The 19,187-nt window shown below is 41.1% G+C and overlaps 3 protein-coding genes across 3 annotated transcripts; 2 read left to right on the forward strand and 1 right to left on the reverse strand.

Moving 5' to 3' along the window:
* Window positions 1-1,829: 1,829 nt before the first annotated feature.
* On the forward strand, window positions 1,830-4,823 carry LOC149939281 (uncharacterized). The gene is made up of 6 exons (XM_090179094.1): window positions 1,830-2,834; window positions 2,879-2,939; window positions 2,986-3,280; window positions 3,358-3,803; window positions 3,866-4,624; window positions 4,699-4,823. Exons 1-6 carry the CDS (start codon window positions 1,830-1,832, stop codon window positions 4,821-4,823), a joined length of 2,691 nt encoding a protein of 896 aa, XP_090035220.1.
* Window positions 4,824-4,876: 53 nt separating this feature from the next.
* LOC149939282 (uncharacterized) lies at window positions 4,877-5,560 on the forward strand. Its single transcript, XM_090179095.1, has one exon. It carries the CDS (start codon window positions 4,877-4,879, stop codon window positions 5,558-5,560), a length of 684 nt encoding a protein of 227 aa, XP_090035221.1.
* Window positions 5,561-10,018: 4,458 nt separating this feature from the next.
* LOC149939283 (uncharacterized) lies at window positions 10,019-10,606 on the reverse strand. Its single transcript, XM_090179096.1, has one exon. It carries the CDS (start codon window positions 10,604-10,606, stop codon window positions 10,019-10,021), a length of 588 nt encoding a protein of 195 aa, XP_090035222.1.
* Between the last annotated feature and the right edge of the window lie 8,581 nt (window positions 10,607-19,187).

Below are 19,187 nucleotides of genomic sequence, written 5' to 3' on the forward strand. Positions count from 1 at the left end.
GAATTAGAACCTATTTCTGTAAGTGTAGCAGTTATAAATTTTATGTACTAGTGTCCCTATTAAATTTGAAATCACTCTCACGCAAATTTAAAATTTACTATAAATATTAAAACTTGTAGCCATTGTTAAAGCAAAATTGGTTAAAAAACGCTACTTTTTGGCCATGAACTTTTATTTATAATCAAAGCTAATACTACTACACTAATACCATAAGTTTATAATTATGTTTCATAAGTGTGTCAGTTAGTCGAAATAATTACTGATAGTTGTGTGGAGTGACGTAGAATTGACGTCATACCTGAAAAGATAAGCGCCTCTAGCGAGCAAAAATACAGTGTTATTTTTTATAACCCTAAAATTGCGGACTGTCCTGTTTCTTCGACCCACGACAAAACATTGGTCCGTCGAACCGGATACTACGCCTGTCACGTATCTTGCTACCTGAACATCCTATTCTCGTGAGAAGCATCGAAGAACAGTTCAACGCCGTATCCTGAGTCAATCATTGAGTCAATCAACACCGCATCCTGAGTCAATCACTGAGACAGTCAACACTGTATTCTCAAAGCCATCATACTGTCCAGACAACAACTTTACCTCACCATGGCCGCATTGATGAATAAACGTGGATCTATTAAAGGCCGAATTACAAGAATCGAGGGCAACACACTCCAACAAACGATTCCACAAACGCTACTGCTTTTATCCGACACGGACATAACCTTGTATCTGAACAAGGTAGACCAGTTGACTACTGAAATAAATACACTGCAAGAGCTTATCAACAACAAATGTAAAGCGGAAGACTTCGAGACGCACAACACGTAATTCCTTAGCATTGGCTCGAGACTGGAAATCCTTGAACGCCTCCTACTCAATGCGAGATCTCACCGACACGCAGCCGCAGCAAGTCTTGTACCAGCCACGAAACCAACAGCAGACATTCGACTACCACCTATCGATCTTCCTAAATTCGGGGGCAACTATATAGAATGGTTTCCTTTTCATGACCTGTTCCTGGCAACCGTCCACAACAATTCGCTTTTATCTGGGGCACAGAAGCTTCACTCTCTTAAAAATTCCACTTATGGAGACGCAGCTCTACTCATTCATTCCCTACAACTTACCGATGGAAGCTATTCTGAAGCCTGGGATATTTTGAAAAATTGTTTTCATAACACCAGGGAGATCGTTGATGCCCATGTTAAACGACTGTTCGCGCAACAGTCCGTAAAAGAAGAATCATCTACGGAACTTCGTCGATTAATCGACACATCATCCGAATGCATTAGATCCCTTAAGGTATTACAAGAGCCAGTAGAACACTGGGACGCCGTACTCATTCATATTGTAAAAGAAAAACTAGATGCGGAATCACGTCGACAGTGGGAACTTTCACTTACCGGAACAAATCGCCCAAAGTATGAAGAACTTTCGACGTTTTTGGAACAACGAGCTAGAGCTATGGCAGCCTCTCAACCAGCTTCAAGTTCCTCAAGAGCAAAGGAGTCTTTTCAAGCAGGTAGATTCACGACGTCATATCATGGATCAGTCAAGGGAAAGTGCGTAGTATGCACTGAAGACCATCCAGTTTACCGATGTCCTACCTTCCTCAAGGCGACAGCAGAGGATAAATGGATCACTATCAGGAAAAACCCACTATGTTTCAATTGCCTTAGCTCAGAGCATCAGAGTAATGATTGCAAACGGGAACTATGTAAGGTATGTAACACCAAGCACCATACCTTACTTCACAGATCTTCTCAAGAATCAGGAAACGAAACGCTGATGTCATCGCCCACGTATCACGGGAGATACTGTCAACGCCAATGAAGAATCCTGAACAATCTCAAGTTCTATTACCTACAGCAAAAATCAAGGTCAAGGAAATCACTGGTCAATATCAGAACCTCAGAGCGCTACTGGATTCCGCGTCTCAGGCAACATTAATCACGGAGCAAGGTATGAAGAGGCTCAAACTTAAACGCTCCCGCTGCAATCTCTCCATTGGCGGGATCGGCACAACAGGCATTGGGACGGCACGTGGCAGTGTGCAACTGGACATAATGACTGAAGAAAACAACAATTTATCCGTCAAGGCTCTTATCCTGAACCAAGTTACGGAAAATTTACCAAGTTCATCGTTCAATCCTTGCCGTTGGTCTCATATTAAGGGGCTCAAGCTCGCTGACTCCACTTTCCACATTTCCGGACCGGTAGACTTATTACTGGGCGGTGACCTCTTCTTCCACGTCCTTCAAGAAGGCAAACGCCAGGGAAGACGGAAATTACCGGTAGCGTTTAAAACGATCTTCGGCTGGGCACTTGGCGGATCGTTATCCCATGAAGAAACTAACTCAACCATTCCTATCCAAGTACATGCTTGTACCTTAGACGAACAGCTAACGAAATTCTGGGAATTGGAAGAAGTAGCGACGAAGAAGCTATTTACGTCCGACGAAATGCAATGCGAATTGGAGTTTAAGGAAACGCAATCACGATCGAGAGCTGGAAGATACATTGTCCGATTGCCATTCAAGAGCGACCCGGAAGAACTTGGCGACTCCAGGAAATTGGCACTTAGGAGATTTCTCTACAATGAACGTCGACTCCAAGCCGACCCTGATAAACATCAACAATATTGTGACTTCATGGAAGACTACATCAAATTGAACCATATGGAACGTATCCACGAAAGCGTGAAATCAACAAGCGGATATTATCTACCACATCACGCTGCCATCAAAGAGGCTAGTACTACGACGAAACTACGTGTAGTATTCGACGCTTCGGCAAAGTCTGCAAAGGGCCAATCTCTCAATGACGTGCTTTTGGTAGGCCCAAAACTCCCAGATGACCTTATCAATCTTTTGATCAGATTCCGAAACTTCCCGATCGTGATGACAGCAGACATCGCGAAGATGTACCGTCAAATCCTCGTACACCCGAACGACACCAAATGGCAGAGAATCATCTCGTGAGAAGATCCGTCCAAACCACTCGAGGGATACAAACTCAATACAATCACCTACGGTATCTCAGCGGCGCCCTTCCTAGCAACAAGGGTTCTTCAGCAATTATCTGAAGATATTAAGGATCAGCTACCTCTGGCATCATCAGCACTAGCCAACGACTTTTATATGGATGATCTTATGACCGGCATGATGACTCGAGCGGAAGGTTTCCATCTCCAGAAAGAGAAAGCAACGACCGATGCTGGCTTTGAACTCAGAAAATGGACCTCCAACGATACCAAATTACTGGAGTCTCTACCACCAAGGCTAAGAGAGATCCAAGGCCCATTATGTATCGACAACGATGAAACTATCAAGACACTGGGACTTAATTGAACGCCAGCACCAGACCATTTCACCTTTGCGGTAACGTCACCTTCAGACCGATCGTCGATCACGAAGAGAACCATATTATCAGACACAGCGAAGGTATTCGACCCATTGGGCTTGCTTGCACCAGTTACAGTTGTGGCGAAACTCCTACTTCAAGACATGTGGCAAGTAAAAATTGGTTGGGACGAGCAATTACCACCCCAACTAATCAACAAATGGCGAACCTTCCGGGACGATTTACCACAGATCGAGAAGATGACAATAAGCCGTTACATGTCACAACCGGAGACGCTGGAACGTACCTTACGTGGATTCTGCGATGCATCAGAAAAAGCTGTCTCTGCAACCGTTTACCTACGAACGACGTCGACTACAGGCCAAATCAGCGTTCAACTCGTTGCAGCGAAAACGAAAGTCGCACCATTGAAAAAGACGACACTACCAAGGCTGGAACTGGTTGATAAAACTCATTTGAACATCAATTAACGAAGAATTCACAGATACCTATTGTTGGACAGATTCCACTCTCGTATTAGCCTGGATCCGGTCTCCACCACATCGCTGGAAGACGTTTGTGGCAAACAGAGTGTCTGAGGTTCAAGAAATGGTCCCGAAAGCTCATTGGAACCATGTTTCCGGCGAAACCAATCCAGCCGACTGCGCTTCGCGGGGAATTTCGCCAAGAGAGCTGCAAACTCACCCATTATGGTGGAAGGGCCCAGAATGGCTACAAACTTTCACGCCATCAAAAATCTTACCAATTACCGAAGAGGAAAAGGGCTGTTGTATCGAGGAGAAGATCGCTGTAACTCTAGTAGCGCATTGTCAAGTCGACAACTCCCTCCTAACAAAGTATTCATCACTACGAACCTTGATAAATGTAACGGCGTACATTCTTCGATATCGTCATAATTTACGAATATCCAAGGACCATAAGGAGTCAAGACAGACTGGGGTACTTACCACTGAAGAACGAGAGACAGCGCTTGTACACTGGGTCAAAAGAATCCAACAAAAACTCTTTCGTGAAGACTACGAACTTCTTCGTAAGAAGAAAAATCTTCCGACCAAAAGCAAGCTTGTACCATTGTGTCCGTTTCTAGATCAACGGGGAATTATTAGGGTTGGAGGTCGCCTGCATCACGCCAACCTGTCAACCGACAAGATCCACCCAATTTTGCTACCTCGAAGAATCAAGCTCACTGACCTGATAATAAATCATGAGCATATCAAGCATCTGCATTTAGGACCACAGCTATTGATAACTGTTCTCCAACGTAAGTTCTGGATTTTTGGTATACGGGTTGCCGTACGTTTCCATGTACGACGTTGCGTCCGATGCATCCGGCAGCAAGGGGCAACTGCGAAGCAACTCATGGGGAATCTCCAAGCAGTACGAGTATAAATCCAGGCCGAGCCTTCCTTAATTGTGGTGTGGATTACGCTGGTCCGTTCACACGTTCAAGGGATACGTAGCACTTTTTGCATGCTTCACGACCCGAGCCCTGCATTTGGAGTTGGTGAGTGACATGTCGACAGAAGCGTTCCTTGCCGCTCTTAAACGTTTTATCGCCCGACGAGGGAAATGCTCACACATATATAGCGACTGCGGCTCTAACTTCATAGGAGCAGCACCAGAATTAAAGGATTTCATGAAGTTCACATCTACAACGTCCAATAACGCTCCAATCAACACCTGGTCGGCCGAAGAAGGTATCCAGTGGCATGTAAACCCACCAGCAGCACCACATTTCGGAGGGCTCTGGGAAGCTGGAGTCAAGTCGTTAAAATTCCACCTGAAAAGGGTCATCGGTGCAACGGTATTAAACTTCGAGGAGTTTCAAACATTACTCGGCCAGATTGAAAGCTGTCTCAATTCACGACCTTTGACGTCTCTAAGCGCTGATCCGAGTGACCTGTCTGCCTTAACCCCTGGGCACTTTCTTATTGGTGGTCCATTGACCGCCGTTCCAGAACCAGACCTGACCTCTGAAAAACTGAACCGACTGTCGCGCTGGCAACTTGGGCAAAGACTACTGCAGAATTTCTGGCGGCGCTGGAGTCAAGAGTACTTGTCTCGACTACAGCAGCGACCAAAATGGGCATCTCCGACTCCAAACCTCAGGGTCGGTGATCTGGTATTACTCAAAGAGGAAAACATGCCAGCACAAAATGGAGAATGGGTCGAATCATCGAAGTACATTCCGGTTTAGACAACTGCACACGAGTCGTGACAGTAAAAACAGCGGAAAGCCAATTCAAACGACCAATTGTCAAGCTGTGTCCTCTACCTTTAGACTAGTGTTGAAAATTAAAATATACTTTTCAAGAGATGGGAGAATGTTAGGTTCCAAATATAAATAAAAAGATAGTCAAGTTTAAACCAATGTAAATATTATTGTTTTTAGAATTTGTATTTGTAACTGGGTTTTTTATGTATAACGTTGCTTAATTTAAATGAATTATGTGTTTTAATATTTGATATATAAGCTAATGTCAAAATAATTTATACATTGACTTTGTAAATCGACTTCAATATGATCCAGTTGTAATAAACATTTTTTATAACCCTAAAATTGCAGACTGTCCTGTTTCTTCGACCCACGACAAAACATACACAACTTAAAAAAGTTATATCGCGCCGGTTCTACGCTTAGCAAAGGCTCCCCTGCGCGTGCTCACCATGACTTCGACGCAAAAACCGCGCATTAGGCCTAAAACGTAGGTTTGAAGTCTAACAAAAATATATGGTCATTTTAGAAATGACTTAGTAAAAATTTAACACACGGAAGATAGGTAAGTGACACACTTATGTAAAGATTATTATAAACTTATGCTAATACTAATGGTGAATTTCTCATGTATCACCTTAATTTACCCTAACCTTCTTACCTTGACATGTCTTTATGCACAGTTTCATTTTGAAAAATAATGTTGCAATATGTGGAGAATAATTGTAATCAAAACTCCAACTTGCTTATTTAAATAAGTATTTTTATAGTGAAATAGTTTTAGTAGCACAAATGTTTTTTCCTCAATAAGCATTTCTACAAGTACTCTTTTCTCCTTGAACAATTTTTGAAATTATTTTAATAGAAAAAAAAATATTTTAAATTTCATTTTATCATCCTTCTCACAGTCCATAGGTGGTCTCTTCTAACTTAACTTATCGTATATACTATTCTCCACCACACTCCCCCCTTTTCGGCTTTCCGTCGATATAACAGTCGCCAGCCATATTTCCCGCACGGTACCGATGAGTTCCAAATAGAACGAAACCGGTCTACCGTTGGAATTTCTGGCTATTTTATTTAGTTTTTATGTAGTTTATTACTCGAAGATCTATTTGATCCGAGATTCGCTCGAAGACCTATCGGTACGAGTTATTAGTAAGTTTTTTAATTTCTTCAAATTTGTTTAGGATTTAGATATATTATCCCTTTTAATTATGGACTAATCTACTTTTTCGCGTATTTTATCATTTAACTTTTACAGTTTTTTAATCCTGTTTTAATTTTTCTTTTTAGCCTTACATTAGTTTTGTTGATTTGATCAAAGGGATATGCGTTTAGGGAGGTGAGTCGTATCGAATTTTAATTCCAAGCGAAACTAATCAGTCAGCAGAAGGTATTATGCTCATGTGTAGAACTTGCAAGTATAATACTAATGATTGTGCTCACGTTGGTGCAACAAGAGATTTAGGAAGAAGTTCTGAAGCTCAGGCAAACGGGATCTTACAAGAAATGAACTAATAAGGCATTTATCTGTTATAGGAGCCGATCGAGGTAGCGGTATGGAGTTACAAAAAGTCGCCTAAGTGTCCAACAAACAACTCGATTCGGCCCCACTTTACGCCCGTTTTTTTTGACGGCCTATCACAAACGACGTAAGTTGATGTTTTAATCGGTGTGAAAGTGTATAGCGCGCATCGATAATTTATCGGAGGTGATAAAAAACAACACTGCAGCCGATACGAAGTTATAAAGTGAAGAATAGCACTCAACGATCCACTCCGCAGGCAGAGCTCAGGCAAACCGGATTTTACAAGAAATGAACTAATAAGGCCTTTATCTGTTATAGGTTGGTACACTCTGTTAAATAAGTCTTCGGCCGTTGGGATTTTGGCCCTTATTTGCGATTATCTCAAAAACTATGAAAGATAGCAAGTTGAAACCAATTTTATTTTTAATATTTTACTAATATCTTTCATACCTTTGTCTTGATTCACGTGTAGCATTTCCATATCCGCCGGAAACGCCAAATATCGTTTTTGACAACATTTTTAAAAATGATGTTACGCCCCTGAAACCTGCATTTTTGGATTAACAAGGGTCGATTCATATTTAGAAAGTGTCATTGTTATCCGGCTACGTCGAACGGCTGCTAAGATATGGCCTATCGAACGTTCGGGTCTCATTCGGAAAATTCTAAAAAGCCTAATTAATCAATATTATTAATCCGGCATATAACCACACCGTTGCAACAACTCGTTAAATCAATATATATATGCTTATAGAGTATTGACACTACCCCTTAGCTCCGCCTCCGTTGCCATAGCAACGGAGCGGCGTCTGTTTCTAAACCCGAGATTTGAAATTTTGGAGGGCAAGCAGATTTTGGCAAACGTGAAATAGCATAAGAGTACCTATAAGTAACGTGTTTAAAGAGTTTATCTGTAATGTTTTAAAGAACCACTATCATGAGTGACTATTTTAAAGAATTGTTGAAGTCTAATAAAGACGCTGCCAATCGGTATAAAGAGAAAATTAAGATTATTAATGGCATCGATCCATATTTATTTAAGCCTAAGGAAAGTGTTGAGCTTAGGCTATGGCCAGAAATCTCGTATCCTGATGTATTTACTTATCTAATCCACAATATAAGTACCTACACTTTGGGCGAATTGAAGGCATATAAAAGCCTTGAGTCATATAAATTCTATATATCTGGTTTTGTTCGTCAACTAATTGTGAAAGAAGTTGACCAATATTTTGTATTCCTGGGAAAAGTAAGTGTTTCTTTTTTGCTAGAGCTTGAGTCTAAATTTAAATTGATGAAACAAACATTATTAGGTTAAGCATTCTCAATGTTTTGATGTTGCACCCACTCAACCGTGGATTATCTCAGACAGAATGGGCACTATTGTTTGTGGACATTGCACGTGTGTTGCAGGGCTAGGCGAAGTATGCTCGCATGTTGGAGCTATTTTGTTTTTCATTGAATATGCCATTAGACAACGTGAAGGGCCAATGACTTGCACTGAGCTGTTATGCCAGTGGAAAGCTCCAAGTGATCGCGAAGTAAAGTATGCCAGAGTTAGAGATATTGATCTTTCCTCTTCAAAGAGAAAATGCCAGGCTTTGGAAAATGGAGAAACTCCTAAAGAAGGAAAGAAGAGACGTAAGATACCTCTTCCATCTGAATCAGAGAAAGCAGATATCTACGCACTGTTAAATTCCTTAAATCCAAAACCAGTTGTGCTAGCCTCTACATCATCATACTCCAACCATTTTGTTCCAAAGCCTCTCCCGACTAATTGCCTCAAGGGTCTTTTCTCAGAAGATAATACTAAGCTAAATTATAATCAACTTGTTGAACTAAGTAACAATACAGCTCTCAGTATTACGGAAGAAGTTGCCTCTGAAATTGAAAAGAACACCAGAAATCAAGCAAAATCACAACTTTGGTTTGATTTCAGAGCTGGGAGGATAACTGCGTCCAAGTTTAAAGCAGCGTGCAATACAAAATCCGCTCTATCTAGTCCAAGCCTTATCAAGTCAATTTGCTATCCTGAAAAATGCAAATTTAAAAGTAAAGCTACTGAATGGGGGTGCAGCCACGAAAATGTAGCTTTAAAAGCATACAAGAAAAAAGTAAAGTGTGATCATGATTCTTGTGACCTTAAAATTTCACGGGCAGGTTTGGTAATCAACCCTAAATATCCGCATTTGGGGGCTTCCCCTGATGCATTAGTCAGTTGCAATTGTGATGGAGAAGGTTGCGTAGAGCTGAAATGCCCTTATTGCATCAAAGGAGAATCTGTGGCAGACCTAGCCATGAAAAAAAATTGCCTAGTCAAAAGTGGAGACGAGTTAGTACTAAATAAACAACACACATACTATTATCATTGCCAAGCTCAAATATTCATTTGCAGTAAACAATACTGTGATTTTGTTGTGTGGGCTGAAAACGGAGAAATATTTTTACAAAGAATTCATCCTGATCATGAGTTCTGGGAGAAAAATTTGGCCAAGGCAACTTGTTTCTTCAAGAATGCAGTCATGGTGGAATTATTGGCAAGGTATTTCACAAATGGCAATCACAAGAATACATCTTTGCCATCATCAGTAACTGAAGAGCCTGCAGCTAACAAAAACCCTTCACCCGCCGATGACCCAAATTCAAAAACTTGGTGCATTTGCCACGGTAAAGTTAGTAACGAAGAAAGAATGATTTTTTGCGAAGCTCCTGGCTGTGATATTATATGGTACCATACTAAATGCATTGGGCTAAAGAGAACACCAAAAGGATCCTGGGTCTGTAAAACCTGTCGCACAATATAAATGTTCCTATTTTCAACAAAAGCAATATTTTTAAGTACAAAATGTGGCGAGTTATTCCTATTTTCAAATAAAAATTTCTACGATTTTACAGTTTTAAAAGCGTTGAGTTTATTCATTAATAATTGATGGACACACATTAAATAATGCACAACAAACTTGGGCAATTTTGTCAATAGTAGCTAATTTTTCGTTATTATCAGAGACATCATTTAGCATTTCAATCGGGACAGGCCCTTCGAGAATAGTGTATTTTTGTCGTACACACCCAATTACCCTTTCCACATGAATTCTTACACTACATGTAGCTAATTTACGGGTGTCTTCATAAGGAGATAGCTGCTTTTTGTCTTTTTTAAATGCTGGTAGTTTGACTTCAGCACAATGAAATCCAACTGAATCAGCTACATTAAAGCCTCTATCAGCTAGTATCATGTCTCCGGGTAAAAGTTTATCTAATAATCCACAATTTTCTGTAATATGTTTATCCGATACTCTCCCACCCCAAGCCTCAGAAAGGAAAGAAACTGAACACTGCGGAGTTACACCGATTAAAAATTTCACTGTATGATGGTGTTTATATTGAGACCACAGCTGGCCTCTTGCTAATAGGTTAGAAGGTTTTTCAGTAAAAACCTCGAAGCAGTCGATAATCACAGTTACTTTCCTCCCAAAAACTTGTTCAAAAGATCTAGGCATAGTTTTATATAAATTGTCCCGAGAGGGCCACACAACTAAATGACCGAGTCTAGAAAAAAATACATCCAAGCATGAATAAAATACACGTGATGCTGTTCTGTTAGATACATTAAACCTGTAGCCTAAATCTAAAAATCTACATTAAGCCTTATTTTCATTAAAAACATTATCATTTGCTGAAACTTGGTGAGTGAAGAAAGCTGATTAACAACTAAAAAAGGTTTAACTATGTTAAATATAACCATTAATGATTCGAAAGAGTTTAAACCTGTGTAGTATTTTACTTTAGCATTATCTTCAAAGCTGTCCTCGCAAATGATACTAGATTTTAATTTATTCTGCATTTTTTTTAACTCTAAACGAGCTTGAACTAAATCACTTTCTAGTTCGCCTAATTTTTCACCCGTTAAATCAGTCTGGCACTCTTTTGTTTGAGTGCATACTGAAGTTTGAATACATTTGTGAGATGTAAAGGAGTAATTATAATGATTAAGAAGTGATCTTGCACGAGATAAGTCTTTTAACTCTTCATGACAGCGTATTGTTGAATTACTATTTTCAATTTCATTTCTACCTTCATTTAACTAATTTCCATCATCACTAATATTCGAATCAACTTCACCATCACTAATGTTTACATCGACTTCAGAATGTGAGGGAATCATCTTTAATGTAGGGAATTTGTTTTGAGCTCTTTTCAATGCACGTTCTTTTCTTTGAAGTGAAACTTTATCCTCTTTTAGCTTTTTCCCATAACCTAGGTTTAAACTAGGAACCCAATCTGGATTTCTATCATCTTTCAAAGAAGCTGGTTTTCCTGTAATAACATATACTTTAAAATCTACCCAAAAGCAATTACATATAATTATTATTAAAAGTTACTAATATCTCACCTGTAGTAAAATGTAAGGAGCATACTCTGGCATATTTAATCTTCTCCATCGTTAAATCTTTCCTATTTATTGCATTAATCCATTTTTTCCGCCTTAAATGTGCTAGGTTAACCAAGGCCCGGTTTTTACTATTTTCTTTCAGGCCAGGAAACCGATAAAATGATAAATTAGAACCGTCTCTGTTTGCCCGTTTTGAACATCCATAAACAGCACAAAAACTAACCATTTTGATTAAAAAACTTATTTAAAATCACTTAAAAAAGGTAGTGAAAATTACCAAACCCCTAGCCAAATTGCCTCCAAATTTTCTGTTTGCCCTCCAAAAACCGATTTTGAATTACGGATATGACGCGTTAAACGACGAAAGTGGTTTTTTTCCTCAACTATAAGATATTATTTCTCGGTCGCCTCGAGCATTTTAGAATTTTCCGAATGAGACCCGAATGTTCGATAGGCCATATCTAGCAGCCGTTCGACGTAGCCGGATAACAATGGCACTTTCTAAATATGAATCGACCCTTGTTAATCCAAAAATGCAGGTTTCATAGTTTTTCAGATAATCGCAAATAAGTGCCAAAATACCAACGGCCGAAGACTTATTTAACAGAGTGTACATTATCAATATTATTTTATGTTTCTTACTTGCCTCTGAGCTCTGTAAAAATGCCAAGCACGGATCTGGCTACAGTTCTTGATGTGATTACAAAAATAACATATAATGTTGTGCTTCGAGTTTGATGGCGTTCATAATTTTCCGTTCCCATTGGTAGATGGCTTGTTTGCTCATTCGAGAAAGAGGGTTGTGGCGGTATGTGGCGTCGTTTTTTCTGATACTCTCAAGTTGATTGAGGAGAGCAATGGGTGAACGTGAACAAGTACGGGAAATTTTGAGTGATACATGGAGTCGAATTAGCTGATGAGAGAGGAGTCGGAAAGTGGAGCGGAGGTTGAACAATTTTGAGCGGAGTCGGAATCGAGAAAATCAGTGAGGTCCGTATCAGAGACCACGCTGGAGTAGGAAGAAGCCGATTAATGGGAATGAGCTTTGGTTGAGGTTTCCGAGATGGTTTTCTTTTTGGGAGGTGAAGGATCTTGTGAGGCTGAGAATTGGTGTTTGGATTTTTGGAGAACTGTTAGGCCGGGAGGATGCTTCGAGATAGGAGTAGAATTTCGAGGCTTGGGAGGCTGGAACCAACTCACGCCGTCACTACAGTTGATAGTGATAGGGGTCATGTCCAAATTAAAGGGGTTTAAATCTGAGTCGGGTATTTCAGTTGGTGTCATTTCCACGTTGGTAAAAGTGGAAATCGTCTTCGGGATGGTGTTTACGGGTTCAGGAATTTCAACAACACTTTCAGGAATTTCAACAACACTTTCAGGAATTTCAACAACACTTTCAGGAATTTCAACAACACTTTCAGGAATTTCAACAACACTTTCAGGAATTTCAACATCAGGTTCATGATTTTCAATAACGGGTTCTTTTTTGTTTGGGCAGAAACCTCGGGTGTGGCCGGTGGTCGGTGGCGTGGCATTGGTGGCACTTGATGTCGGTTGAGACAAAGTTGTACGGAACGTCATCGAGTTTCACAATAATTCGCTCAGGCAGGCTCTCGTGAGCTAGGGTAGTTGGAAATTTTATCAAGACTTGTCGGTGGAAGCTTATTAAAGCTGGGAGATCGGGATCAGAAAAAGAGGATCGGATAGTCTTGATGGGACCGACGACGGTGCCGTAGGCTGACATCAGATCTCGCATATCAGAGTTTTCAAAATGAGACGGTACGTCTGAAACGACGACTCGGGTCGAGGGGGGGGGGCGATCGCGTGGAATTGTACCCAGGTAAGGTCTGGCATCGAGAGTCCGTCTGTCTTGAGTTGGGTAGCCCAGGATGTATTTTTAAAGAAAAGTTGGAAAGTAGACGGTCGGTTTTGTAGTTTTCGCCAAAAAGTAGATTATTCGGCTTTTTAGGCTTATCGTCTTTTGAAAGTTTTTATTTTCGCGCGCGCGCGGAAATATAGTTTCAATTCCCGCGGGATGACAGACCCGTCTCCTTATAAAACGGCTTTCTTCCGGAACCGTTTTGGTAATTCTGAATCGACCGTCTCAACCCGAGACAATTCTAATCCGATCCGACATCACCATACTCTATCGAGGAAAAATATTTTCCGATCCCAACTCGACGAAACCTCTTCCACTAACCCAACTTCCAAGATATAACAGCGTCTCACGGTATCCTGATTGACTCCACTATCTACTCCTATTCGAACAAATAACTTATAGACGCCATCAAAACCGCTACGAACAAACGGTCGTAAAACCGAAAATATCGGTTAGAACGGGGCAGAAAATACACCAATCGAGAACTGGGAAGTTCTAGAACCGTAAAAATATAATAATCAGGCCTGTACGGCACTTTAAACAGGAGAAAAACTCGAAATAACGGGAGCGTCTTATAGTGCGCACCACACTAAAGGAGCACGAGAGAGAGAGTATAAAAATTCTTTATTTAGCAGAATCAAATTAGATTAACAATTGTGAATTAATAAAAATGTACAATATATCGAATTTTGTATTTATACGTAAATGAAGAAAAACAGGTATCGAATCCAATTTAAAATTAAATTAAAACCTTAACCTAAAACAGTCAATTTTAAAAACAATGCGAGAAACAAATTACAAATATAAAAACGGTTACATTAAATCAATTAAAATAATTAATGACATGATTCAGATTCATTTTTCAAAGCTTGCATAATTTTGCGGTCCCATTGATAGATTGCTTGCTTCAATAGTCGATATAGTGGGCTTTTGCGGTAAGTAGCATCATGTTTTCGGATGTCTTCAAGTTGTTTTAGAAGAGTAACTGGTGAATTTGTGTGTTGTCGAATATGATCAAGGATGGGAATTTTAGAGCGAATCAAAAAGGCTTACAAGTGAAGAGGCAGAAAGAGGAGTGGTGCTTGAAGAATTTTGAGAAAAGTCCGAATCAAGAAAGTCAGCAAGGTCCGTGTCGGAGACCACGCTGGAGTACGAAGATGCCGATTTTTGCGAAAGAGCTTTGGGAGGGACTGGATGAGCGAATGATTGTTTCTTGTAAGGCATGGAATCTTGCGGAGCGGGAGATTGACGTTTTGCTTGGAGGCAGGAGTGGACGCCGGAGGCTTAAACCAACTAACGCCATCGGACTCGTTGCATTTGACTGTTATGAGAGTCATGTCAAGGTTTGGGTAGGGTATAGAAGCGTCTCATCATCAGTTAGTAGAATGCTTTGAAAATCTACGAGCTTTACCACGTTTTCGATTTCCTTGGGAATGGTGGAAGTATCACCTTCGTGGTTGTCATCAACGGAGTCTTTCTTCTTAGGACATAACTCACGGGTGTGGCCGATGTCATGGCCGAGATGGCATATGATGTCGGTTTAGACGAAACACGTGTAGGGCACATAGTCGAGTTCTACAACAATTGTTTCTGGAAGACTTTCGCGAGCTTTGGAGGTCGGGAATTTAATCATAACTTTTCGTCGAAGACTTTGCAATCCAGGGAGATCGGGATCCGTGGAGGATGCTCAGAGAGATTTGACGACGGAACCGTAGGACGCCATAATCTCCCGTAGGTCCGAGTTCTCAAAATGGGAGGGTACGTCAGATACAACCACCCGCGTTGGAGGAGTACCAATCGCATGGCATTGCAACAGAGTGAGGTCGGGCATCGGGAGACCATTGGTCTTGAGATCGCTCACCCCGGTCGGATTTTTGAAAAACAGTTGAAAGGTACCTTGAATACAGCCGAATGAATAGATTTGGAACGGGTTTGTAGAGGTCTTGATGGCGTCAATAAGATCTTTATTCTAAAATGTATAGATGGAAGAGTCGATCAGGATACCGTGAGCTGCGGTGATTTTCTTGTTGGACGACGAGTCATTGGGTCGGGATTGAAATATGATTTTCTTTGGTTGAATCGGGAGGTCTTGGTTCGGTTGAGTTTGGTTTTGGTTAGAGACGGTTGAGTTGGATTGGCCAAAGCCGTTTTGTATGGCGACGTGTCGTACATCCCGGTGTTAGGCATAGTAGCAATCGGTGCGAGATTTGAAATATTTATTTCAGCAAGTATCTTGTACCGATTCTTTTAATAGAATTAATTTTCGTAAGAGTACGGGAGGGTCAAAACAGCCCAAGCCACAGAAACAACCTAACGGAAGCAGCACCATAACCAAGTACTATCGTTGCAATTCAAAGGACCACAAAGCGGAGGACTGCAAATTCAAAAAGACTGAATGTTATTTTTGCAAGCAAACTGGTCACATCGCTGAAGCCTGCAAGAAAAAAGCGAGAAGTTTTCATTCGGACAAATCTTCGCAGTCCAGAACCAGCAATGTCCACAGTGTCGTTCCGGATCCAAGTTGCCAAGCGGAATACACGTTGTTCCATGTCAAGAGTGGAGAACGTGAAAGCACACAACCGATCTACGTTCATTGCACCATCAATGGAGAAGCAACAAGAATGGAACTAGATACTGGGTCGGCGTACTCGTTGATGCCAGTAACAACGTTCTCAAAGATCGGAAATGTCGACACTCTAAATTCATTCCAACAACGATTAACTTCGTTTTCGGGTCATGAAGTCAAGATATTAGGACAAGCGCAAGTAACCGTACAATTTAAAAATAATAAAGCTTAACCTCATGGAACAAGCTAATGATCGCTACACTTTGTCCATTGACCCGTTCCAACCGATAAATGAGTCACTGGAAGCCATCCTGGACAAGAATATGGAACTCTTCTCTTCGGGAATTGGATTACCGAAAAACGTCAAGGTCCACCTGGCTGTTAAGAAAGACGCCGTACCACGTTTTTGCAAAGCGAGACCTGTTCCATACTCATTTAAAAACAAGGTCAACCACGAACTAAAGCGACTGGAAGATGCTGGAATTATCACACGCATTCCATACTCTGATTACGCTGTACCCATCGTCACCGCCCTAAAACCAAATGGAGGTATAAGACTTTGTGGGGATTACTCAATCACGGCGAACTTGGCTATTGACGTTGAACAGTACCCTCTACCGAAAACAGAAGACATCTTCGCCAGCCTAGCAGGCTGCTGTTACTTTTCCAAAATTGATCTGAAGGAAGCATATGCGCAACTCGAGCTCGACGAAGAATCTAAAAAACTTGTAGTGATCAATACTCACAAGGGCCTTTACAAGCCGAACAGACTACCTTATGGAGTATCATCTGCATCCGCGATTTTCCAAAGGCACATCGAGATGGTCATACAGGGGATCGATTGCACAGCAGCGTTTCAGGACGATCTACTCATAGGAGGTAAAGATCAAATCGATCAAGCTGGACTGAATTTGGGTAAAGAAAAGTGTCAGTTCTTATACCGCCTAATGCAGAAGAAAACACCTTGGGAGTGGCAGGAAGAACAACGAAGGGCATTCCGTGAAGCCAAAATGTCATTAAAAAATTTGAACATGCTAGTTCACTATGATCAGAAAAAACCAGTGACCTTGGAGCGGTCCGGTCACATGAAAACAAGAACGGCAACGAGCAAACTATCTCATTCGTATCCAGAACTCTTACGAAGGCCGAGAAAAACTATCCACAGATAGAGCGCGAAGCCCTCGCCATCGTGTTTGGAGTCACCAAGTTCCGGAAGTATCTACTTGGGCGACAATTCATGCTGTTAACTGATCCCAAACCTTTAATAACACTGTTTTCAGAGAACAGATCCATTCCAGCCATGGCGGCTTCCAGAATTCAGAGATGGGCGTTAACACTATCATCTTACCAGTATAAAATCTGCTACAAGCAAGGCAAGCTTAATTGTAACGCCGACGCTCTAAGCAGGTTGCCTGTGAAAACTACAGAATTTATACCGCCAGAGCCTGAAGAACACGTCTTCAGTATCTCTTCGATGGAAACTTCGTTCAACGTCACTCTGCAAATGATCCAACAAGAAATTCAACTGGATTCTACTCTTTAGAAAGTCTTGACCTTTACAAAAGATGGATGGCCGACTACCGATGTTAAGAGATATTCCGCAAATACCATACCATACTTTAGACGAAAGCACGAAATTACCTCTTGCAAAGGAGTCTTGCTGTGGAACAATCGAATCATTGTTCCTGAGGAATTCCAAGAGCAGATCTTAAAGGAATTCCACAGCACACACCAAGGAATGAGTCAGATGAAGGCGTTGGCAAGATCGAAGGTCTGGTGGCCAAACCTGGACCCGCAGATGGAAGAGCTAGTTCGTCAATGCCAGATTTGCCAGACTACGTCACCCATGCCATGTAAAGTCTATTCTCCCTGGCCAGAATCTACCACTCCATGGTCCAGAATTCATTTGGACTTTGCCGGGCCTCTCTCATAGTTGTTGACTCTTATTCAAGGTGGCTGGAAGTCGAAATCAAGAATACTACCTCGTCAGCCGATGTTATTTCTTCACTCAGACAGATGTCCGCCAGATTCGGTCTACCACAGACTCTAGTCTCAGACAACGCAACGTGTTTCAGTAGCGAAGAATTTTGGACGTTCCCCAATAAAAATGGAGTCAAACACCTATTTTCACCGCTTTATCATCCTGAATCAAATGGTATTGCGGAGCGAAACGTTCGAACAGTCAAAAGCACTTTAAAGAAGATTTCTGGTGGAACATCGATGCTGACGACCATAGTTGACGCCGATCTAAAAGAATTAAAATCTGGATCCCTCGAGACCAGGATCTCAAGGTTTCTGATAAACCATCGACGCACTCCAGCATCAACTGGACAATCACCAGCAGAGCGAATGCTAGGAAGAATTATACGAACAAGACTCGACTTTTCCATCCAAAGCAACAAGTTCCAGAAACGGAAGTCACTCTCGACGAACGTAAGGAAAACTTATTTCAAGTTAATGACTTGGTTTTTGCTAGAAACTTTGGCAAAGGACCAAAGTGGTTGGAGAGTACGATCACCAAAAACATTGGGAAAGTCATGTATGTCATACAGACTACCAACGGTTCAACCGTAAAGCGACATAAAGACCAAATTCGTCAACGACAACGCTCCGCTGCAAACGAAATCGGACCATCTACATCTACCTTAAAATCACAGCTGTGGATGCCATGCAATAAGAAGCTAACAATGCAGGCATCAACGGCCACCGCAGTGCCACCCAGCACGATGCATCGCAATGGCACCGGCTCTACACCTTCTACCATTCAGACGGCTAGCATTCAGGATAAACCTGAGTTCACGAACAATCAAACGCAGAATTCGGCACCTCTAGCCATCACGTCAACCTCTACTGACCACCAACAATGTCTTTCCAAACCAAGCGAACCTGTGAGACGATCCTCAAGAATAGCTCAGAAATAAATTAATTCGTAGTCTTGTTCAAATGTTTATAAACGGAAAGTTATTGTTGTAGATGTAAATACGTAATCAAACATAATTCTAGTAGTGACCATTGTAAGATATTATTTATCTCTCTTCTATTTCGATATAAAAGGCAACGGCATAACTATAGGGGTGACTCGATCTCCCGGTTATCAACAAGTCATGTTTCTGTATAAAATTTCATTTGTAAATAAATCCTCATCCTATATATCATAGTAAACCAGTCTTTATTCTATTACCTACGAAGAACACTTTACAACAGATACAGAGGTTAGATATTAGTTACAAATGAACTTATTAA

The sequence above is a fragment of the Leiobunum rupestre genome, chromosome 6 (assembly GCF_980474605.1).
Source record: "Leiobunum rupestre chromosome 6, qqLeiRupe1.1.hap1, whole genome shotgun sequence".
Classification (NCBI taxonomy): domain Eukaryota; kingdom Metazoa; phylum Arthropoda; class Arachnida; order Opiliones; family Sclerosomatidae; genus Leiobunum; species Leiobunum rupestre.

Excerpts from the sequence above, each read along its gene's own strand:
- LOC149939282 (XM_090179095.1), top strand. The coding sequence starts at position 4,877 with ATGTCGACAGAAGCGTTCCTTGCCGCTCTTAAACGTTTTATCGCCCGA.
- LOC149939281 (XM_090179094.1), top strand. The coding sequence starts at position 1,830 with ATGAAGAATCCTGAACAATCTCAAGTTCTATTACCTACAGCAAAAATC. Across the intron at positions 3,281-3,357 it reads CTGGAGTCTCTACCACCAAG|CACCAGACCATTTCACCTTT; the intron begins GCTAAGAGAGAT and ends ATTGAACGCCAG. Across the intron at positions 4,625-4,698 it reads ATTGATAACTGTTCTCCAAC|CAAGGGGCAACTGCGAAGCA; the intron begins GTAAGTTCTGGA and ends TGCATCCGGCAG.
- LOC149939283 (XM_090179096.1), bottom strand. The coding sequence starts at position 10,606 with ATGCCTAGATCTTTTGAACAAGTTTTTGGGAGGAAAGTAACTGTGATT.